At 44.5% G+C, this 24773-nt stretch overlaps 1 protein-coding gene across 1 annotated transcript in view; it reads left to right on the top strand.

Moving 5' to 3' along the window:
- Positions 1 to 24145, top strand: part of LOC106568134 (dematin) — a 34660-nt gene extending 10515 nt beyond the window's left edge. The window contains exons 2-16 of the mRNA XM_082960475.1: positions 6199 to 6264; positions 8374 to 8448; positions 8688 to 8759; positions 8840 to 8920; positions 9014 to 9040; positions 9227 to 9323; positions 9432 to 9476; positions 9587 to 9721; positions 11010 to 11113; positions 11292 to 11412; positions 11492 to 11532; positions 11617 to 11673; positions 18387 to 18452; positions 18546 to 18626; positions 20191 to 24145. Of these exons, the coding sequence (XP_082816601.1) occupies positions 6256 to 6264; positions 8374 to 8448; positions 8688 to 8759; positions 8840 to 8920; positions 9014 to 9040; positions 9227 to 9323; positions 9432 to 9476; positions 9587 to 9721; positions 11010 to 11113; positions 11292 to 11412; positions 11492 to 11532; positions 11617 to 11673; positions 18387 to 18452; positions 18546 to 18626; positions 20191 to 20304 (1125 nt within the window). The 5' untranslated portion in view covers positions 6199 to 6255 and the 3' untranslated portion in view covers positions 20305 to 24145. The remainder of the gene's footprint in view (positions 1 to 6198; positions 6265 to 8373; positions 8449 to 8687; positions 8760 to 8839; positions 8921 to 9013; positions 9041 to 9226; positions 9324 to 9431; positions 9477 to 9586; positions 9722 to 11009; positions 11114 to 11291; positions 11413 to 11491; positions 11533 to 11616; positions 11674 to 18386; positions 18453 to 18545; positions 18627 to 20190) is intronic.
- The last annotated feature ends 628 nt before the right edge of the window (positions 24146 to 24773 follow it).

Raw genomic sequence — 24773 nt, 5'->3', positions numbered from 1 at the left:
CAACCTACTAGGGATTTACCATTTACGTTATAGTACTAGCAGGAACCAACCTACTAGGGATTTACCATTTACGTTATAGTACTAGCAGGAACCAACCTACTAGGGATTTACCATTTACGTTATAGTACTAGCAGGAACCAACCTACTAGGGATTTACCATTTACGTTATAGTACTAGCAGGAACCAACCTACTAGGGATTTACCATTTACGTTATAGTACTAGCAGGAACCAACCTACTAGGGATTTACCATTTACGTTATAGTACTAGCAGGAACCAACCTACTAGGGATTTACCATTTACGTTATAGTACTAGCAGGAACCAACCTACTAGGGATTTACCATTTACGTTATAGTACTAGCAGGAACCAACCTACTAGGGATTTACCATTTACGTTATAGTACTAGCAGGAACCAACCTACTAGGGATTTACCATTTACGTTATAGTACTAGCAGGAACCAACCTACTAGGGATTTACCATTTACGTTATAGTACTAGCAGGAACCAACCTACTAGGGATTTACCATTTACGTTATAGTACTAGCAGGAACCAACCTACTAGGGATTTACCCTCTAGGACTTACCCTACAGGTACCAGCCTGTACGAGTTTACCTTCCGGGATTTACCATTTACCATAAAGCTACGACCGGTCGTTATACAATGGGCCGACTGAATTAAACTCAGGCTCTCCAGGTCCATATCCTATAATGTTCAGCCTACGATTCTCATCTCCCCAAGATGTCAAAATGAGTGGAAACAGATGTAGAAACTAGCCTACCTTGTTTGTTGCCAGCTCTGCTCCACTGATCTGGACTCTTTGGTTTGACTACAAATCGTGGTGAATCCTGCCGACAACGCCAACTGTTAGGTTCTTATTTTTCAGAGTAAATAACTCACGGACACTAGAGAAGCTTAACCAAGTTGAATTCTTCCCAAAGGGTCGACACAGCTGTATTCAGAGAAAAAACATTACTCACCATCACAAGTATGTATACCCCACTTGGGACACTCCTCCTTCTCTCCAATCCTTACATCTTATGGTTCCACAGGAAGAGGGTAATAAACCCTTATTACTCCCTTCAGGGGATCTGACCTGACCTCCTGACCTAAACCCCTCCTTCACCTAATCCACAGATGTCCATCCGCTCCCCTATAGCAATCCTGTGATCTCCTCCCGTCCACCCAACACATTCCAAAGCCATCTGTCTTTCTACAGAAAACCCTTAACTTCTGACATAAAACCCATTCTCTTCCACTCCTTATATTCTATGCTTCTGATCTATTATTTATTTAATATCTCAATGTTCAAAGTTTATCCTGAATCCAACAGTATCAAAATGTGAAAAAAGTCCAGGGGTCTGAATACTTTCCGAGTGCACTGTACACACACACACACACACACACACACACACACACACACACACACACACACACACACACCACCATATATACACACACACACACACACACACACACACACACACCACCATATATACACACACACACACACACACACACACACACACACACACACCCCCCCCATATATACACACACACACACACCACCATATACACACACACACACACACACACACCACCATATACACACACACACACACACACCACCATACACACACCACCATACACACCTCCACACACACACACCACCACCACCATTTATATATACACCACACACACACACACACCAACATATATACACACACACACACACACACCACCATATACACACACACACACCACCATATACACACACACACCACCATATACACACACACACCACCATATACACACACACACACACACCACCATATACCACCATACACACTAACCACCACACACACCTCCACACACCTCCACACACACACACACACACCACCACCACCATTTATATATACACACACACACACACTCACCACCATACACACACACACACACCACCATACACACACACACACTCACCACCACACACACACACACACTCACCACCATACACACACACACCACTTATGCTGCTGCCATACTGTTTACTACTATTATTATTATTATTATTATTAATATTACTATTATTTATCCTGCTACCAGTCACTTTCTCCAAATCCCAGCCTACATGTACATATCTACCTCAAATACTCTATTCTGCACACTGTAAATTAATCATGTATATAGCTTCCTCTATTATTTGTAATTTTTTGTGTTTTTAAATTGTTCTTTATTTTCTTATTAGTTATAATTATTTTGATATTGAATACTGCACTGTTAGTTAGGGCTTGCAAGTTAGGGCTTTCTAGTTAAGCATTTCACCGTACTTGTGCATGTGACAAATAACATTTGAACAGATTTCTATAGGTATAAGCAAGGTGGAGCTATTAGCCTTCTATTACCCTCTAGACTAGACCCCATCTATATTTTACTTTAGCGTCTGTGGCCTGTCTGCTCCCGATAGATCACCTAACCCAGGAACAACTTTCAGAGAAACAGATCCCAGTAGATCAATATGAATCTACTCACACTGCTGGCAGAGAGCTCAGAGCTGACACACACTGCTGGTTATACACTGTAACGTGTGTGTGTGTGTGTGTGTGTGTGTGTGTGTGTGTGTGTGTGTGTGTGTGTGTGTGTGTGTGTGTGTGGTGTGTGTGTGTGTGTAGCTATCTTAAGATGAATGCACAAATGTTAGTCGCTCTGGATAATGTAAATTACAAACGTGTGTGTGTGTGTCTTATAAAGGCGAAAGGAGGGACTGGGTGCGAAAGACGCACACAGAGAAAGAGAGAAGGCCTCTCCAAGGGGATGTTCCCTAGTGGGGGGAGTGTAACCGTGGTGATGGCTGGCTGGGCGTCAGCCTGACTGGCTGGACTGATAAACAATTCAGTTAGAGAGAAAAAGAGATGGGGAGGAGGCAGGAGAGGGGAGGGAGGTCAGCGCCTGGGAGGGCTACTGAATCATTATGGAATGGACTGGTGTACGAAATCTGGCAAACGAGTGCACTTTAGGGAGAAGGTAGGGAGAAGCAACCTAGCCAGGGGGAGGGAGAGGAAGAGAGGGAGCAGGGAGGGGGAAGAAGAGGGAGGAAGCGGAGGAAGAAGAGGGAGGGAGGGAGGGGAGGAAGAAGAGGGAGGGGGAGAGAAAGAGAGGGGAAGGAGAGGAAGAGGGAGGGGGATGAGGAAAAATAGGAGGGAGGAAGGGGAGAGGAAGAGGGAGCGGGGAGAGGAAGAAAAGTGAGGAGGGAGAAGGAGAAGTGGGAGGAAGAAGAGGGAAGAGAGGGAGGGGGATAGGAAGAAGGGGGAGAGTAAGAGGGAGGGGGAAGGGAGGAGGAAGAGAGGGAGGGAGGGGGAAGGGAGGAGGAAGAGAGGGAGGGAGAGGGAGGGGGGAGGAAGAAGGGGAAGAGGGAGGGGGGAGGGAGAAGGGAGGGAGGGAGATGGGGAGGGAGAGGGAGGGAGGAGGGAGAGGGAGGGGGGAGGAGGGAGAGGAAGGGAGAAAGAGGGAGGAGGAAGTGGGAAGGGGGAGGAAGAAGAAGGTAGGAGGAAGAATGAAGAGGGAGGGGGAGAGGGAGGGGGAGGAAGTAGAGGATGAGGAAGAAGAGGGAGGGGGAGGAAGTAGAGGGAGAGGGGAGAGGGAGGAAGTAGAGGGTGAGGAAGAAGAGGGAGGGAGAAGAGGGAGGGGGGAGGAAGAAGAGGGAGGGGGAGGGTGGAGGAGGGGGATAGGAAGAGAGGAAGGAGAGGGGGGGAGGGGAAGAGGGAGGGGGAGGGAGGAAGAGGGGGAGGGGAGAGGGTGGGGGAGGAAAAGGGGGTGGAGAGGAATAGAGGGAGGAGGGAAGAGGAAGGAGGGGGGAGGAAGATGAGGGGAGAGGGAGAGGAGGGAGAAGATGGAAAGGGAAATGGGGAGGAGGGAGGGAGGGGGAGAGAAAGGGGGAGGGAGGGAGGGAGGGAGGGAGGGAGGGGGAGGGAGGGAGGGAGAGGAGAGAGAGGAAGGGACGGGAGAGAAAGAGAGGGAGGGAGAGGGAAATGGGGAAGAGGGAGGGAGGAGGGAGGGGGGAGATAATGGGAGGGAGAGGAAGAGAGGGAGGAGGGAGAGGAAAAAGAGGGGGGAGAGGAAGAAGAGGGAGGAAGAGAGGGAGGGAGAGAGGAGAGAGAGAGAGAGAGAGAGGGGGGAGGAGGGAGGGGAGAGGAAAAAGAGGGCAGGGGAGAGGAAGAAAGGGGGAGGGAGAAGGAAGAAGGAAGTGAGGGAGGCCTCTGACTTCATGGGGACTCCTTTAACCCTCCTCTATTCTCTCTCCCTTTCTTTAAAACCCTTATGATAGTCTTAACTCTCACTTGTTTAAAGATTATCTTTCTTTTCATCACATGTTGTGATTTGATTTATTGGGATCCCCATTAGCCGACGCAAATAGTGACAGCTAGTCTTAGTGTGGTCCGACACAACGAAAAAGACATTAAAGATAAGCTCACATGATTTATTTGTTTTTTGAAACCAGGTTTGCCGTTCACTTGCGCTATATTAGATAGAAGGGAGTTCTGTGCATTCGTGTATGTGTGTCACACACCATGTAGGGTGACTATAGAAGGCAGTGTTTTTATATTATTATTTTTTTTACCCCCTTTTCTCCCGATATCCAGTTGGTAGTTAGTCTTGTCCCATCGCTGCAACACCCGCATGAACTCGGGAGAGGTCGAAGGTCGAGAGCCATGCGTCCTCCGAAACACCACCCTGCCAAACCGCACTGCTTCTTGACACACTGCTCGCTTAACCCGGAAGCCAGCCGCACCAATGTGTTAGAGGAAACACCGTACAGCTGGCAACCAAAGTCAGTGTGCATGCATCCGGCCCGACACAAGGAGTCGCTAGTGCGCGATGGGACAAGGACATAGCAGCCAGCCAAACCCTCCCCTAACCCAGATGATGCTGGTCCAATTGTGCGCTGCCTCATGGGTCTCCCGGTCGCGGCCGGCTGCGACACAGCCTGGGATTGAACCCGGGTCTGTAGTGATGCAGTGCCTTAGACCACTACGCCACTTGGGAGGCCCTGAAGGCAGTGTTTTTGTGCTGTGTGACACGAGCTCAGTTTCCATCCAATTGGCTACAAATTTTCATGCAAATATTTTTCAATCTACATAAAGAAAATATGTGCATTTTCCCACCAGTGGTTTTTCCACCAAACTGACTTGTTGCAGATACAAATCAGTGCGTGATGACGTAGTGCACACAATTTTCTTTATCGATTAAGTTTTCATGTACCGAATAAAAATCTGAAGTTCAATGTGTTTCCATCACATTTTCAACTCTACCGTTAGTTTTGTCACAAAAACTGTTGTGTTAAATAGCAAATGTACCTTATCTGTTCTTGGCACGTGTTCTCTAGCCAACAGCTCGCAGATACAGTGTGGGTAGGCTAGTCTACATAATAAGATTATTATGGATGAGAGTGAGAATATTTTTATTTGTCAAATGGCAGCCAAGCATCGATCATCATGTCACTAGAATAAGACCCTCGATATTTAATGGAAAGGAGCATCAAGCTCATCACCTTGCACTTTCACCACCATTGAAAGTTCATAAGTTATTTCATCTGTAGCCTCATAAACTGCATGGTTTCCTGAGGTGTAGTGGGAGGACCACACACCATATCATTGCGTAACTCCAAGTTCACTTCGATATGATCGTTTTTATATCAATATTTGCGCTTAAAGTCATTTCCACCGCCATTTCTCGCATAATTAATTTTACAGACACAAAAAAATCCCACCGTGTTGAACGAACAAATAATCTTTCGGGATTTATAAAAAAGTTTCCATCACAGCTGTCCTGATTTCTTTTTTTCATCTGTGACTTTACTCTCCTAAAAACTGTGGATGGAAACATGGTTATTGTGAGTTGGTTAGTGTGAGTGTGATGTTGTGAGGAGCCTGTGGACACAGTTCACAGTGGCAACAATATCCTCCGTCAGAAAGACGGGCTTTATGAACCTTGTTCCTTATCTACATCACTGTTCTACGTCTGTCTGTCTGTCTGTCTGTCTGTCTGTCTGTCTGTCTGTCTGTCTGTCTGTCTGTCTGTCTGTCTGTCTGTCTGTCTGTCTGTCTGTCTGTCTGTCTGTCTGTCTGTCTGTCTGTCTGTCTGTCTGTCTGTCTGTCTGTCTGTCTGTCTGTCTGTCTGTCTGTCTGTCTGTCTGTCTCAGCCAGCCAGCCAGCCAGCCAGCCAGCCAGTTTAAGCCACAGGAAGGATTTCCACCATCATGCAGAAGGTAAGACACACAAACATACAGTGCCTTCAGAAAGTATTCACACCCCTTGACTTTTTCCACATTTTGTTGTGTTACAGCCTGAAATGTAGATTTTGTGTCACTGGCCCACACACAATACCCCATAATGTCAAAGTGGAATTATGTTTTTATTTTTTAAATTTTTACAAGTTAATTAATAATGAAAAGCTGAAATGTCTTGAGTCAATAAGTATCCGACCATTTTTTTATGGCAAGTCTAAATAAGTTCAGGAGTAAACGTGAGAATAACATAATAAGTTGCATGGACTCACTCTGTGCAATAATAGTGTTTATCATGATTTTTGAATGACTACCTCATCTCTGTATCACACACATACAGTTATCTGTAAGGTCCCTCAGTCGAGCAGTGAATTTCAAACACAGATTCAACCACAAAGACCAGGGAGGTTTTCAAATGCCTCGCGAATGAGGGCACGTATTGGTAGATGGGTAAACATTTTAAAAAGCAGACATTGAATATCCCTTTGAGCATGGTGAAGTTATTAATTACACTTTGGATGGTGTATCAATACACCCAGTCACTACAAAGATACAGACGTCCTTCCTAACTCAGTTGCCGGAGCGGAAGGCCAATGGTGACTTTAAAACAGATTTTAATGGCTGTGATAGGAGAAAACTGAGGATGGATCAACAACATTGTAGTTACTCCACAATACCAACCCAACTGACAGAGTGAAAAGAAGGAAGCTTGTACAGAATAAAAAATATTCCAAAACATGCATCCTGTTTGCAACAAGGCACTAAAGTAATACAGCAAAAAATACTGGGTACCACCCTCCATATTTTCAAGCATGGTGGTAGCTGCATCATGTTATGGGTATGCTTGTAATCGTTAAGGACTGGGAGTTTTTCAGAATAAAAAATAAACTTAATGGAGCTAAGCACATGCAAAATCCTAGAGATAAAATCAAGTACACCTATAAGCCTACCGCTGGCCAATCAGATAGCTCAGATCACCATATCGGCACAGTTTCCTAAAGCCATAGACCATAAAAAGAAACCTTGAATGCACATCAAAGTTGATACTGTGAGATTTCTAAACTTTTAAAACCATGACTAGAGAGAGACTCAACAAATACAGCAAAGAGCTGCTGTTTTTATGAGCAAGTTCATGTTTAAGTTGTTATTCAGCACTAACAACACTTTGTTCAACACTTTTCGAAGTCATAAAATGCATGTTCTCCCTACTTCCACTCATGCTACAACCAGTACTGCAGCTGTAATGAATGAGGACAGTAAAGTGTTCCCATAAGCTTGTGTTGTTATTATTAGCGGCTTGTGTCTTTTTAATATTGAGGAATATTTCACTTTCTCTGGTCATAGGAGTAACAACATCAGGCAGAAATAATGCAGTGTGACTTTTTTTGCCATCAGCTGGAAGACCGTGTCCCCTTTTCTCAGTGAAGGGAGGGAGACCGGAGGGATGGTGAGTCGTGTGAGAGGCAGCCTCCCCGCTGCTCCCTCCCTCCCCCCAGACTGACCATCAGTCCAATAAAAAAATAAAAAGCTCATTATTATGCTCACTCACCTGTGCCTCACAAGTAATACAACAAATTATCTTTGACTTAAATCAGCTTGAGAATCTATGGCAAGACTTGAAAATGGCTGTTTAGCAATGATCAACAACAAACTTGATGGAGCTTGAAGAATTTTCTAAAGAATAAAATGCAATTATTGTACAATCCAGGTGTGGAAAGCTCTTAGAGACTTACCCAGAAAGACTCACAGCTGTAATCGCTGCCAAAGGTGATTGTAATGTGTTGACTCACAAAATTTAATCAAATAATTTGTTGACTTTGTCATTATGGGGTATTGTGTCTAAATAAAAAATGTAATCCATTTTGAATTCAGGCTGTAACAACAAAATGTGGAATTAGTCAAAGGGCATGAATACTTTCAGAAGGCACTGTACGTCTTCCTCTGTGGAGGGAGGGGTTAGGGTTAAGTGTGTGTGTGTGTGTGTGTGTGTGTGTGTGTGTGTGTGTGTGTGTGTGTGTGTGTGTGTGTGTGTGTGTGTGTGTGTGTGTGTGTGTGTGTGTGTGTGTGTGTGTGTGTGTGTGGGGGGGGGAGGTAGAGGGATGGCCAGCCACGGGCAGAATGTCCTCCTTGCGGGGTCCAAGTGCTCCTGGCTCATCCAGCATCAAGGTAAAATACACACACACACACACACACACACACACCAGTGGAGGCTGTTGAGGGGAGGACGGCTCACAATAATGGCTGAAACGGAGCAAATGGAATGGCATCAAACACAAGATTTGTTGTATTTGATACCATTCCACGAATTCCGGTCCAGCCATTACCATGAGCCCAGCCTCCCCAATTAAGGTGCCTCCAACCTCCTGTGACACACATTCACATACATACACACACTGTCCCTCCAGGCCCGTGTGAATGATGAGGTGGTGGACTACACAGATATGGCTGCTCTGCCCAGAGACAAAAGTATTCTTCAGGTGTGTGTGTGGTTTCTGTGGGGGGTGTGTGTATGTGGAGCGTGCGTGCTTGTGATTCACCACTGACTGCTATTCTGCAGGTGGAGAGACCAGATCTCATGACCTACCAACCTCACCTCACCTACTCACCACTAGACGCAGTGTGTACGCCCCGTAAAGAGGTACACACACAATTCATGTTACAGTAAGTAACTCGTAAAGGCTGTTTAGGAAGAGAAGTGTGATGTGACTGTGTTCTCCTCTTCCATCTCCAGAGATCCCTCTCTCCTCCCTCTCCTGAGGTAAGACACTTCTTCAGACCTCTCTCCTTTCCTGACCTCCCCTTCTTCTCTCCCCTGTCTCCCCCTCCCTTTATTTCTCTGTGTTGCGCTGTGTAGGTGTTTCTCTTCATCCAGTTACCCAGCAGCACTAACTCTCTCCGTTTCTCTCCATATATTTCTCTCTCCTCTCTCTATTCTCTCTCTCAGCTGAAGGTGTGTAGGGAGGATGGAGGGTCTCCAGGAGGCTCCACAATTCAGCTCCGAAAGACATCCATTCCCCTACAGCAGCATTTCCACAGGCCAGGTACACACACACATGCACGTATGCACACACAAACACACACACTCACACACACGTGCACCAACGCACACACACACACACATACTTTTCTAATTCTGTGTTTTATTTCAGATAATGGTGCCAATATCTACATGAAGCTGCCTAATTTTAAACAAGGTACTGTATATTTGTGTGTGTGTTTGGCTTTGAGATTTGTGTAAGCCTGTACGTGTGTGTGTGTGTGTGTGTGTGTGTGTGTGTGTAATTCTTTCTCTCCCTGTCTGTAGAGGTCAGCAAGCAGCAGGTGATGGGCAGCATTATCCAGTCGTCTAAGTTCCCAGCAGCTCAGAAACCAGACCCCAACCTGCCCTCAAAGATAGAGACAGAGTACTGGCCCTGTCCTCCCTCACTGGCTGCTATGGGTAAGATCCACGCACCCACATACATGTTTGTTTTACTATCCTTTTGGGGACCAGACAATTGATTCCCATTCAAAATCATATTTTTCCTAACTTCTAACCCTTAACCTATACCTAAGTCCAAACACCTAACCCTATAGAATGAGTTTACCACTCCTGATGTAAATTTAAGATTTATACTCAGTCGTTTCTCACACAGTATTCAAGATTCTGCCCTCAATGCATAGTCTCCAATAGAGACACATCCTATGACGCTCCTCACCATCACAGATCTGTCAGGTGTGGTGGGGTGTGAGTAATACCTGTGTGATTCATTCAAACCAAGTACTGCTGCAAAACCTGTTGATAAACGTTGTGTATTGCATTTAATGCTTTGAAGGTAGTGATTAGAAAGTTTTCCTGCAAATTTTGTCTGACCCCAGTAATGAGAGTATGGGCACGAACTGCAAAAATCACTGAAGCTGGAGACTCATATCTCCCTCACTAGCTTTAAGCACCAGCTGTCAGAGCAGCTCACAGATCACTGCACCTGTACATAGCCCATCTGTAAACAGCCCATCCAACTACCTCATCCCCATACTATATTTATTTATTTATTTGTCTTGCTCCTTTGCACCCCAGTATCTCTACTTGCACATTCATCTTCTGCACATCTAGCAAAAATGCTCTCCTAACCTGCTACGAAAATCCCTTTGTATCGAAGTGGCGTGAAAAGTGTGTCCCAGCTAGCTTGCTGTGTTTTTGGCCAGGCTAATCTAGAGGCGAAAGAAACGCACACCTATTTAGGCGAGGTGCTGGCTAGCGGAGTAGAACACATGAAAAATTAAAGGAGAGCCACACACTCTAGGAGCTCCGATGCAAAAATGTAATAACCAAGGTTTCGACAGACAAGCTGTCTTCATCAGGGTATAGCCAGGCTGTCAGCTAGCTACTACTAGCAAGGGAAGGCGGCAACACTTCACAAAATGAAATGACAGAAATAAAAAACGTTGCTATCGCCCCCTTATGAATGGGAGTGGGACCGGTGAGGATATCATGTTACCAAAAGATGTCTGCTGTTCCAAAATTCCCACTCCACGCACATGAACAGAGTGAAGCTTGTAGGAAGTAGCCTTAAGCCTCAAATAGCCTTTTTCCTTGTGGGGTCCAGCAAAATGTCCCCACAAATGTCCTTGCTTTACCATCCTTGTGAGGACTTCTGGTCCCCACAAGGATAGAAAAACCAAACACACACACGTGATTGGATAGGTAGTGGTAGTGTGTGGTCTGACCTCTCCTGTTGTTGCCACAGAGATCGAGTGGAGGAAGAGGAAGGAGGAAGAGGACGAGGGGAAGGATGAGTTTGAAGTCCTGACTGATGACACCAAGACACTACAGGAGCAGGAACTCCACAAGGTAACTCTTCACATGGATTCCTTCTTCGTAATGTATTACATAAGTGCTTTTAGAATGCTTATTCAGTATATACAGTATATTATCATAGGAAGTTTTACCGTCTTCACTAATCAATATTTATCGATTGATGGTGTGTCTGTGTGCATGGGTGTGTTTGTGTGTGTGGCGTGTGTGCCAGATCAAGTCTAACCTGGGCAGGCTGATCCTGAAGGAGGAGAAGGAGGAGCAGGAGAAGGCTCTACTTGACATTGGCCGCAGGAAGACGCAGTCACTGCCAGACAGAACACACATGCACACAAGTAAGTTACAGTCCATTGTGTATGTCTGTGAGTGTGTGTGCTCGAACCTGATTCTGATTGGTTGCGCTGATGTCTTCAGGTTTCTCCTTGAAGTTGTCCTCCAGTTCAGGTCTGACCAGGGTGAGTGTACAGTGTGTTTGCATGTGTTGCAGTAAGTGTGTGTGTGTGTGTGCGTGATGATTTATATGTGTTACCTCTGTGCAGATGCAGTCTGCAGAGTTCACTACAGAGGGAAATCAGGGCAAAACAGGTAGGCTACAGGTATTATGTATTACAAAAACAGTTGTAGTAGTGAAGTAGGACCTACACAATCAGTTTCACCAAATTACGATTTTGTGTCACTGGTCTACACACAATACCCCATAATGTCTACCTCATCTCTGTACCCCACACATATAGTTATTTGTAAGGACCCTCAGTCAAACAGTGAATTCATAACAAGAATTAAAACACAAAGACCAGAGAGTTTTCCAATGCCTCGCAAAGAAGAGCATCTATGGCAAGACTTGAAAATGGCTGTCTAGCAATGATCAACAACCAACTTGACAGAGCATGAAGAATTTTATAAATGATAATTATTGATTGATTCACAAAATTTGTCATTATGGGGTATTGTGTATAGATGGGTGAAAAAATCTATTTAATCCATTTTGAATTGAGGCTGAAACAACAAAATGCACATACAGTGCCTTCGGAAAGTATTCAGACCCCTTGACTTTTTCCACATTTTGTTACGTTACAGCCTTATTCTAAAATTGATTAAATAAAACATTTTCCTCATCAATCTACACACAATACCCCATAATGACAAAGTGAAAACAAGTTTTTAGAAATGTTGCTAATTTATTAAAAATATAAAACCTTGTGTCTTATTTATGTAAGTATTCAGACCCTTTGCTATGAGACTCGAAATTGAGCTCAGGTGCATCCTGTTTCTATTGGTCATCCTTGATGTTTCTACAACTTGATTGGAGTCCACCTGTGGTAAATTCAATTGATTGGACATGATTTGGAAAGTAACACAACTGTCTATATAAGGTCCCACAGTTGAAAGTGTATGTCAGACCAAACCCCAAGCCGTGAGGTCGAAGGAATTGTCTGTAGAAATCCGAGACAGGATTGTGTCGAGGCATAGATCTGGGGAAGGGTACCAAAACATTTCTGCAGCATTGAAGCTCCCTAAGAACACAGTGGCTTCCATCATTCTTAAATGAAAGATGTTTGGAACCACCAAGACTTTTCCTAGAGCTGGCCGCTCGGCCAAACAGCAATCGGGGGAGAAGGACCTTGGTCAGGGAGGTAACGAATAACTCTAATGGGCAATGACAGAGCTCCAGAGTTCCTCTGTGGAGATGGGAGAACCTTCCAGAAGGACAACCATCTCTGCAGCACTCCAACAATCAGGTCTTTATGGTAGATTGGCCAGATAGAAGCCACTTCTCAGTAAAAGGCACATGACAGCCCACTTGGAGTTGCCAAAAGTCACCCAAAAGAAACAAGATTATCTGGTCTGATGAAACCAAGATTGAACTCTATGGCCTGAATGCCAAGTGTCACGTCTTTAGGAAACCTGGCACCATCCCTACGGTTAAGCGTGGTGGTAGTGTAACTGTGTAGGTTCCGTCCCTCTCCTCGCCCCAACCCGGGCTCGAACCAGGGACCCTTGCACACATCAACAACTGACACCCACGAAGCATCGTTACCCATCGCGCCACAAAAGCCGCGGCCCTTGCAACGCAAGGGGAAACCCTACTTCAGGTCTCAGAGCGAGTGACGTCACTGATTGAAACGCTATTAGTGCGCACCACCGCTAACTAACTAGCCATTTCACATCGGTTACACTCACCCCCCTTTTGACCTCCTCCTTTTCCGCAGCAACCAATGATCCGGGTCACGGCACCAATGTAACTGTGTAGGTTCCGTCCCTCTCTTCGCCCCAACCTGGGCTCGAACCAGGGACCCTTGCACACATCAACAACTGACACCCACGAAGCATCGTTACCCATCGCGCCACAAAAGCCGCGGCCCTTGCAACGCAAGGGGAAACCCTACTTCAGGTCTCAGAGCGAGTGACGTCACTGATTGAAACGCTATTAGCGCGCACCACCGCTAACTAACTAGCCATTTCACATCGGTTACAGTAGCAGCATCATGCTGTGGGGATGTTTTTCAGCAGCAGGGACTGGGAGACTAGTCAGGATCAAGGGAAAGATGAACAGAGCAAAGTACAGAGATATCCTTGATGAAAACCTGCTCCAGAGTGCTCAGGACCTTAGAATGGGGCGACGGTTCACCTTCCAACAGGGCCATGACCCTAAGCACACAACCAAGACAATGCAGGAGTGGCTTCGGGACCAGTCTCTGAATGTCCTTGAGTGGCCCAGCCAGAGCCTGGACTTGAACCCGATTTGAAAATCTCTGGAGAGACCTGAAAATAGCTGTGCAGCGACTCTCCCTATCCAACCTGATAGAGTTTAAGTGGACCTGCAGAGAAGAATGGGAGAAACTCCCCAAATACAAGCTTGTAGCGTCATACCCAAGAAGACTCGAGGCTGTAGTCGCTGAGGTGCTTCAACAAAGTACTAGGTAAAGGGGCGGCAGGTAGCCTAGTGGTTAGAGCGTTGGACTAGTAACCGAAAGGTTGCAAGATCAAATCCCCGAGCTGACAAGGTGAACATCTGTTGTTCTGCTCCTGAACAAGGCAGTTAACCCACTGTTCCTAGGCTGTCATTGAAAAGAAGAATTTGTTCTTAACTGACTTGCCTAGTTAAATAAAGGGGGGAAAAAAGGTTCTGAATACTTACATAAATGGAATTTTTCAGTTTTTCTTATTTTTAATAAATGTGAAAAAAATCTAAACCTATTTTTGCTTGGTCATTATGGGGTATTGTGTGTACAGTTGTGGCCAAAAGTTTTGAGAATGACACAAATATAAATGTTTACCGTCTGCTGCCTGAGCTTGTATGATGGAAATTTGAATATACTCCAGAATGTTATGAAGAGTGATCAGATGAATTGCAAAGTCCCTCTTTGCCATGCAAATGAACTGAATCCCCCAAAAACATTTCCACTGCATTTCAGCCCTGCCACAAAAGGACCAGCTGACATCATGTCAGTGATTCTCTCGTTAACACAGGTTTGAGTGTTGACGAAGACAAGGCTGGAGATCACTCTGTCATGCTGATTGAGTTCGAATAACAGACTGAAAGCTTCAAAGGGAGGGTGGTGCTTGGAATCGTTGTTCTTCCTCTGTCAACCATGGTTACCTGCAAGGAAACACGTGCCGTCATCGTTGCTTTGTACAAAAAGGGTTTCACGGGCAAGGATATTGCTGCCAGTAAGATTGCACCTAAATAACCATTTATCGGATCATCAAGAACTTCTAGGAGAGTGGTTCAATTGTTGTGAAGAAGGCTTCAGGGTGCCCAAGAAAGTCCAGTAAGCGCCAGGACCGTCTCCTAAAGTTGATTCAGCTGCGGGATCGGGGCACCACCAGTACAGAGCTTGCTCAGGAATGGCAGCAGGCAGGTGTGAGTGCATCTGCACGCACAGTGAGGCGAAGACTTTTGGAGGATGGCCTGGTGTCTAAGAAGAGCAGCAAAGAAGCCACTTCTCTCCAGGAAAAACATCAGGGACAGACTGATATTCTGCAAAAGGTACAGGGATTGGAATGCTGAGGACTGGGGTAAAGTCATTTTCTCTGATGAATCCCCTTTACGATTGTTTGGGGCATCCGGAAAAAAGCTTGTCCGGAGAAGACAAGGTGAGCGCAACCATCAATCCTGTGTCATGCCAACAGTAAAGCATCCTGAGACCATTCATGTGTGGGGTTGCTTCTCAGCCAATGGAGTGGGCTCACTCACAATTTTGCCTAAGAACACAGCCATGAATAAAGAATGGTACCAACACATCCTCCGAGAGTAACTTCTCCCAACCATCCAGGAACAGTTTGGTGACGAACAATGCCTTTTCCAGCATGATGGCGCACCTTACCATAAGGCAAAAGTGATAACTAGGCGGCTCGGAGAACAAAACATCCATATTTTGGGTCCATGGCCAGGAAACTCCCCAGACCTTAAGAACATTGAGAACTTGTGGTCAATCCTCAAGAGGCGGGTGGACAAACAAAAACCCACAAATTCTGACAAACTCCAAGCATTGATTATGCAAGAATGGGCTGCCATCAGTCAGGATGTGGCCCAGAAGTTAAATGACAGCATGCCAGGGCGGATTGCAGAGGTCTTTGAAAAAGAAGGGTCAGCACTGAAAATATTGACTCTTTGCATCAACTTCATGTAATTGTCAATAAAAGCCTTTGACACTTATGAAATGCTTGTAATTATACTTCAGTATTCCATAGTAACATCTGACAAAAATATCTAAAGACACTAAGGCAGCAGACTGTGAAAATGTATATTTGTGTCATTCTCAAAACTTTTGGCAACGACTGTAGATTGATAAGGGGGGGACGATTTAATACATTTTAGAATATGGCTGTAACGTAACAAAATGTGAATGCACTGCATATACAGTACCAGTCAAAAGTTTGGACACACCTACTCATTCAAGGGTTTTCTTTATTTTTTACTATTTTCTACATTGTAGAATAATAGTGAAGACATCTAAACTATGAAATAACACATAAGAAATCATGTAGTAACCAAAAAGTGTTAAACAAATCAAAATATATTTTATATTTGAGATTCTTCAAAGTAGCCACCCTTTGCCTTGATGACAGCTTTGCACACTCTTGGCATTCTCTCAACCAGCTTCATGAGGAATGCTTTTCCAACAGTCTTGAAGGACTTCCCACATGCTGAGCCCTTGTTGGCTGCTTTTCCTTCACTCTGCGGTCCAACTCATCCCAAACCATCTCAATTGGGTTGAGGTCAGGTGATTGTGGAGGCCAGGTCATCTGATGCAGCACTCCATCACTCTCCTTCTTGGTCAAATAGCCCTTACACAGCCTGGAGATGTGTTTTGGGTCATTGTCCTGTTGAAAAACAAATGGCGTATCGCTGCAGAATGCTGTAGTAGCCATGCTGGTTAAGTGTGCCTTGAATTGTAAATAAATCACAGAGAGTGTCACCAGCAAAGCACCCCCACACCATCACACCACCTCCTCCATGCTTCACGGTGGCAACCACACATGCTGAGATCATCTGTTCACCTACTCTGCGTCTCACAAAGACACAGCAGTTGGAACCAAAAATCTCAGAATTTGGACACATCAGACTAAAGGACAGATTTCCACCTGTCTAATGTCCATTGCTCGTGTTTTTTGGACCAAGCAAGAGTCTTCTTGTTATTGGTGTCCTTTAGTTGTGATTTATTTGCAGAAATTCGACCATGAAGGCCTGATTCACGCAGGCACCTCTGAACAGTTGATGTTGAGATGTGTCTGTTACTTTAACTCTGTGAAGCATTTATTTGGAGTTAACTCTAATGAACGTATCCTCTGCAGCAGAGGTAACTCTGGGTCTTCCTTTCTTGTGGCGGTCCTCATGAGAGCCAGTTTCATCATAGCGCTTTTTTGTTTTTGCGACTGCACCTCAAGAGACTTTCAAAGTTCTTGAAATGTTCCGTATTGACTGAACTTCTGACCCACTGGGATGTCTTAAAGTAATGATGGACTGTCGTTTCTCTTTGCTTATTTGAGCTGTTCTTGCCATAATATGGACTTGGTTTTTTACCAAATCGGTCTATCTTCTGTGGAGCACCCCTACCTTGTCACAACACAGCTGATTGGCTCAAACGCATTAAGAAGGAAAGAAATTCCACAAATTAACTTTTAACAAGGCACATCTGTTAATTTAAATGTATTCCAGGTGACTACCTCACGAAGCTGGTTGAGAGAGGGCAAAGCTGTCATCAAGGCAAAGAGTGGCTACTTTGAAGAATCTCAAATATAAAATATATTTTGCTTTAACACTTTTTTTGTTTACTACATGATTCCATATGTGTTATTTCAGTTTTTCACTATTGTTTTACAATGTAGAAAATAGTCAAAATAAAGAAAAACCCTAGAATGAGTTGGTGTGTCAACTTTTGACTGGTTCTGTATATACACACAGTAGCCAGTTGCCTCCAGAACAGCCTAAATTCTTTGTGGAATGGATTCCACAAGGTGTGGCATTCAAATTATGCTCAGTTGGTATCAAGGGACCTAACGTGTGCCAGGAAAACATTCCCCACATCATTACACCACCGCCACCAGCCTGTACCGTTGACACCAGGCAGGATGGGGCCATGGACTCATGTTGCTTATGCCAAATCCTGACTCTGCCATCAGCATGTTTTTCCACTCCTTAATTGTCCAGTGAAGGTGATCGCGTGCCCACTGGAGACGCTTCTTCTTGTTTTTAGCTTATAGGAGTAAAACCTGGTGTGGTCGTCAGCTGCAATAGCCCATCTGTGACAAGGAATGACGAGTTGTGTACTGTGCCATTATTTGCCCCAATGCCTGAATGCCTGTTTTATATATCAAGCTACAGCCATGTGACTCACTGTCTGTAGGAGCGAACTAATTTCGTGAACGGGGTGGTGTACCTAATAAACTGGCCACTGAGTGTATATTAAAGTGTATATCTACAGCCTTTTATATGTTGAATATAACTATTTAATTATCTTCTTTTCTCTTGTCTCTCCCTGTTGTGTTGTGCAGCTGAAAAGGTAAGGGTGTTCTTATGCCAGGATTTATTCTGATCAGCACCAGGTCCGCGTTAATATCTAACTGAGCCGACATCTGTAGCCTTGACATGCGATCTCCACGAAAGCGATAACATTGCCTTTTAAAAAGCTGTGTTGTCTACAAGCGTGGTCAGGTTGAATCCCAGCCTTATTTTCATACCGACTCTTCCCTCTGCTCAAGTCATATCTATCTACCGCCAAGGCATTTTGATTACACAAACGGTGTGTGCGTGCGTGCGTGCGTGCGTGCGTGTGTGTGTGTGTGTGTGTGTGTGTGTGTCTAGAATGGAGAGGCACCGCGGGAAAGGATGGACAGAGGAAACTCACTGCCAAGTATGCTGGAACAGAAGGTGAGCACTGGTGAATACGTACCACGCATTCATGCACACAGGCAAAAATACATATAATAAAGACCCAGACAAAACTGTGTTTTTTCTCCTCAGATCTACCCATATGAAATGCTCATAGTCACCCATAGAGGGCGCTGCAAGCTGCCGCCGGGTGTGGACCGTACCAGACTGGAGGTGTGTGTGCGTGTACATACGATATCATATGCGTCAAATGTACAGTTGAAGTCGGAGGTTTACATACATTTAGGTTGGAGTCATTAAAACTCGTTTTTCAACCACGCCACAAATTTCTTGTTAACAAACTATAGTTTTGCCAAGTCGGTTAGGACATCTACTTTGTGCATGACACAAGTAATTTTTCCAACAATTGTTTACAGACAGATTATTTCACTTATAATTCACTGTATCACAATTCCAGTGGGTCAGAAGTTTACATGCACTAAGTTGACTGCCTTTAAACAGCTTTGAAAATTCCAGAAAATTATGTCATGGCTTTTTGATAGGTTTCTGATAGGCTTATTGACATCATTTGAGTCAATTGGAGGTGTACCTGTGGATGTATTTCAAGGTACCACGTTCATCTGTACAAACAATAGTACGCAAGTATAAACACCATGGGACCACGCAGCCGTCATACCGCTCAGGAAGGAGACGGGTTCTGTCTGTGCAAATCAATCACCGAACAACAGCAAAGGACCCTGTGAAGATGCTGGAGGAAACCGGTACAAAAGTATCTATATCCACAGTAAAACAGGTTCTAAATCGACATAACCTGAAATGCGCTCAGCAAGGTAGAAGCCACTGCTCCAAAACCGCCATAAAAAAAGCCAGACTACGGTTTGCAACTGCACATGGGGACAAAGATCGTACTTTTTGGAGAAATGTCCTCTGGTCTGATGAAACAAAAATAGAACTGTTTGGCCATAATGACCATCGTTATGTTTGGAGGGAAAAGGGGGAGGATTGCAAGCCGAAAAACACCATCCCAACCATGAAGCACGGGGGTGGCAGCATCATGTTGTGGGGGTGCTTTGCTGCAGGAGGGACTGGTGCACTTAACAAAATAGATGGCATCATGAGGGATGAAAATTTGGTGGATATATTGAAGCAACATCTCAAGACATCAGTCAGGAAGTTAAAGCTTGGTCGCAAATGGGTCTTCCAAATGGGCAATGACCCAAGCAGACTCCCAAAGTTGTGGCAAAATGGCTTAAGGACAACAAAGTCAAGGTATTGGAGTGGCCATTACAAAGCCCTGACCTCAATCCCATAGAAAATTTGTGGGCAGAACTGAAAAAGCATGTGCGAGCAAGGAGGCCTACAAACCTGACTCAGTTACACCAGCTCTGTCAGGAGGAATGGGCCAAATTCACCCAACTTATTGTGGGAAGCTTGTGTAAGGCTACCCGAAACATTTGACCCAAGTTAAACAATTTAAGGCAATGCTACCAAATACTAATTGAGTGTATGTAAACTTCTGACCCACTGGGAATGTGATGAAAGAAATAAAAGCTGAAATAAATAATTATCTCTACTATTATTCTGACATTTCACATTCTTAAAATAATGTGGTGATCCTAACTGACCTAAGACAGGGAATTTTTACTAGGATTAAATGTCAGGAATTGTGAAACTGAGTTTAAATGGATTTGGCTAAGGTGTATGTAAACTTCCGACTTCAACTGTATGTATGAATGTGTTTGACTGTGTTACTAAGCGTGTGCGTCTTTCTCCTCAGAGACACCTGTCTCCTGAGGACTTTGAGCGTCTGTTCGGAATGCCCATCGCCGAGTTCGACTGTCTGTCACTATGGAAACGAAATCATTTGAAAAAGAATGTTCAACTTTTCTAGCAGAAAGTGACCTTATCCGTCACAGGAAACAGGAACCACTCCACTGCCTAACGAAGAATACCCCACAACACCAAACTATCACACCCTAACTAACCATATATACGTCACATCCTAACTAGTCCTATATCACTGTAGCCATATTCAACCTGTATGTTCCGACGTATCCTCTAGGGCTCTATTCAGTCACATCCGCTTTTGCCGACATCTGCATAGCGGTTGTTTTGGCGGTGTCAGAGGTAGAACTGCACTAGAGCTGTCAAATCCACAAGCGCCTCCTGGCTTTATACCTAAAGCGGACAATGCCATTGGTTGCACAGAGTTGCATTAAGAGAAATCCCATGTAGCCTTGTTTACAAGTTGGAACACTGGAATGTGAGATGTAATCTACACCTCCATTAAGCTGATAGAAATCCTCATCATTTAGTTTAGTGATTTTCAATTTGAGCGTCATTATTCTATATGGCATACATTCTGAACTTCTAACGCGAGTGGGACGGGTGCGGCTGCGTGACAATGATCAAGAGCAGCTGCTCACGTTTTGACAGCTCCGACTTAGTTACACCTCCAAAACATCAGCTATGCGAGTGTCTGCTGTCGCCGGTTAATGCTGGATTTGATTGAATCTGGGCCCTAGTCTCACTGGCTTTGATATAGAGCATCAGTACAGAGACAAGTCTTACCCCTAACCGACCTGATCATAAGCATTGAGAATCTCCTAGTATCCACTGCCTCCCCACCACATACACAGATGTGAATACTGTACACACACTATCTGGCCACACAATAATTATCACTGCTTTTAACACCTAGAAATGTGAAAATATCATTTTCATATTAAATCTACAGTGCATTCGGTAAGTGTTCAGACGTCCTCTTTTTTCCACATTGTTATGTTACAGCCTTATTCTTAAATGGATAAAAAAAAAAAAAACATGTTTACATAAGTATTCAGACCCTTTACTCTGTGTTTTGTTGAAGCACCTTTGGCAGTGATTATAGCCTTGAGTCTTCTTGGGTATGACACAACAAGCTTGGCACACTTGTATTTGGAGAGTTTCTCCCAAGCACTGTCAGGTTGAATGGGGGGCGTCGCTGCACAGCTATTTTCAGGTCTCTCCAGAGATGTTCAATTGGTTTCAAGTCCAGGCTATGGCTGGGCTACTCAAGGACATTGAGACTGGTCCCGAAGCCACTCCTGCATTGTCTTGGCTGTGTGCTTAGGGTCCTGTTGGAAGGTGGACCTTCGCCCCAGTCTGAGGCCCTGAGCACTCTGGAGCAGGTTTTCATCAAGGATCTCTCTGTACTTTGCTCTGTTCATCTTTCTCTCGATCTTGACGAGTCTCCCAGTCCCTGCCGCTGAAAAACATCCCCACAGCATGATGCTGCCACCACCACGCTTCACTGTAGGGATGGTATTGGCCAGGAGATGAGCAGTTCCTGGTTTCCTCCAGACGTGTTGCTTGGCATTGAGGCCAAAGAATTGGTTTCATCAGACCAGAGAATCTTGTTTCTCATGGTCAGTGTCCTTTAGATGCCTTTTGGCAAACTCCAAGTGGGCTGTTATGTGCCTTTTTTTGAGGAGTAGCTTCCGTCTGGCCACTCTACCATAAAGGTCTGATTGGTGGAGTGCTGCAGAGATGGTTGTCCTTTTGGAAAGTTCTCCCATTTCCACAGAGGAGCTCTATCAGAGTGACCATCGGGTTCTTGGTCACCTCCCTGACAAAGGCCATTCTCCTCTGATTGCTCAGTTTGGCTGGGAGGCCAGCTCTAGGAAGAGTCTTGGTGGTTCCAAACTTCTTCCATTTAAGAATGATGGAGTCCACTGTGTTCTTGGGGACCTTCAATGCTGCAGAATTGTTTTGGTACCCTTACCCAGATCTGTGCCTCGGCACAATCCTGTCTCAGAGCTCTACGGACAATTTCTTCGACCTCATGGCTTGGTTTTTGCTCTGACTTGCACCGTCAACTGTGGGACCTTATATAGACAGGTGTGTGCCTTTCCAACTCATGTCCAATCAATTTCATTTACCACAGGTGGACTCCAATAAAGTTGTAGAAACATCTCAAGTATAATCAATGGAAACAGGTTGCACCTAAACTCAATTTTGAGTCTCATGGCAAATGGTCTGAATACTTGTGTAAATAATGTATTTCTGTTTTGATTTTTAATAAATTGGCAACATTTCTAAAAACCTGTTTTTGCTTTGTTGTTATGGGGTGTAGATTGATGAGGGAAAAAAACGATTTAATACATTTTAGAGAAAGGCAACAAAATGTGGAGAAAGTCGAGGGGTCTGAATACTTTCCGAAGGCACTGTATGTTCAAAGTTCACATCACTGTGATTTGTTTTTACATGATTGATCGACCATGGTTAATGTTTTATAGAAATATTGTTGTGTATTAGTACAGCTTTTTATTCACGTTAATATATTTCCTGGTGTGAACCCATGACTGAGGTTGACAAATATTATTGTATTAATTTGAAAATGATTCTCTCTTAGTCCTTCAGAACAGCATTATTTTTTTCTTTTCGTGGTTCTTCTCAAATCGGAAACAGGCTCTAAGATCGTAGGAAAGGTTCTGAGACCAGTAGGACATTCCTGGCGTCAAGAACACCAGAAATTCCAAATCCCACCCAGAACAAGACCCCTAATCCCTACCTCCCAACCCTAGTGTATATGCTGAATTTGGAAAATTAATAAAATAAGTGTTGTGTTTTAATTACATTTTGCATTCTACAACAAATCTAGCTGTATAGAAAACACTGTCCTTTGTCATTCAACAAATTCTACAAGGTAACAAAGGTGTTACTTTTCAGTTTTTTATTGAATGGATACAGCTACATAAATCAGAGGCCTGCAGTACAAATACTTGACAAAAAAAGTTTTGAAATTCAGCTATTAAGAAAACCTTGATTAAACGATCTCTGTACATTCTGTGAGATATGTTGAGGAGCTGGAACAGAAGTCAGAAACAAGACGCTCACATACACGATGTGTCTCTATTGACCCTCCACCCCATCCACCCTTAATACCGCCACCCATGCAAACACACACACTCCAAACAGCCTTCACTTAGTCATCATCCAACTACCACCATCTTCCACACTTTCAAACACCTTTCATTCATACCTCTCCCTCATACACAAACACCATCTAGCTTCTACTTCTCCACTCGTAACAGACTGACGTCTTCAGAGAGAGAAAACAAATCTCTTCCCTCCCACATCCCTCACCCCCTCGCTGATCTAGGTATGAAGCCTAATTCTATTTTTCATAAAACAAAAACAGTCAATCACATTGAGAGACGGGAACATTTATAATGTACATATAATATAAATGTCAATACTCTTGTCACACTGTCGTTGGCATTAGAAAGGATGGATTTAATGCAATGGTGGTTCAAACGGATTTCTCTCTTTTTATTCAAGTGCTCTTGCTTGCTCTTTTTGGGTGGGACACAGACACAGCGAAGGTACTTTATATACTATATATCTTAGGCACCATAGCCTAGGTACTTTATTTCTTAGGCACCATAGCCTAGGTACTTTATATACCTTAGGCACCATAGCCTAGGTACATTATATACTATATATCTTAGGCACCATAGCATAGGTACTTTATATATTAGATAACATTACTAAGATATAAAGTACCTAGGCAAAGACCTTTTATATAAGTTGCAGCGTAGGTCTTCCTTGCCAAGCACACAAATAGGTAAAAAGGTGGTCTGACTATTATCCCAATTATCAACTCAAAATTACAAAATGGATTTGCCTTTTATTTAATACGGCAGTGATGCCCCAGCCTAGGGACAGTCAATAAAGAAATGTACATTGTAGATTGAATCGTCATGTATCATTTATAGAAATGTACAATGTAGATTTAATCATGTGTCATTTGTTCAGATCCACTGTTAAACTCCAATGACATTAGATTCATTCTAGATGATGAAATAAATAAACATGATGCTAGGACTGATTCTCTGGAGGCCAAGTAACAAAGACCCATCCTACTGCCCCTCAGAGAGGGAGAGAGAAAGGGAGAAGAGGCACAAGACCGGAGAGCAGAGGGAGGGAGAAGAGGAGAGCGGTAGAAAAGAGGAGAGCAGGAAAAGAGGGGGACACGGAGGGAGGGATAGCGGGAGGGATACGGAGGGAGGGAGGGACACGGAGAGCGGGAGGGAGGGAGGGAGAGCGGGAGGGATACGGAGGGAGGGAGGGACACGGAGAGCGGGAGGGAGGAGGGAGAGCGGGAGGGATACGGAGAGCGGGAGGGAGGGAGGGATACGGAGAGCGGGAGGGATACGGAGAGCGGGAGGGATACGGAGAGCGGGAGGGATACGGAGAGCGGGAGGGATACGGAGAGCGGGAGGATACGGAGAGCGGGAGGGATACGGAGAGCGGGAGGGAGGGAGGGATACGGAGAGCGGGAGGGAGGGAGGGATACGGAGAGCGGGAGGGAGGGAG

This window comes from Salmo salar, chromosome 13 (assembly GCF_965601325.2).
Source record: "Salmo salar chromosome 13, fSalSal1, whole genome shotgun sequence".
Taxonomy (NCBI): domain Eukaryota; kingdom Metazoa; phylum Chordata; class Actinopteri; order Salmoniformes; family Salmonidae; genus Salmo; species Salmo salar.
This window is presented reverse-complemented; position numbering and strand designations above follow the sequence as displayed.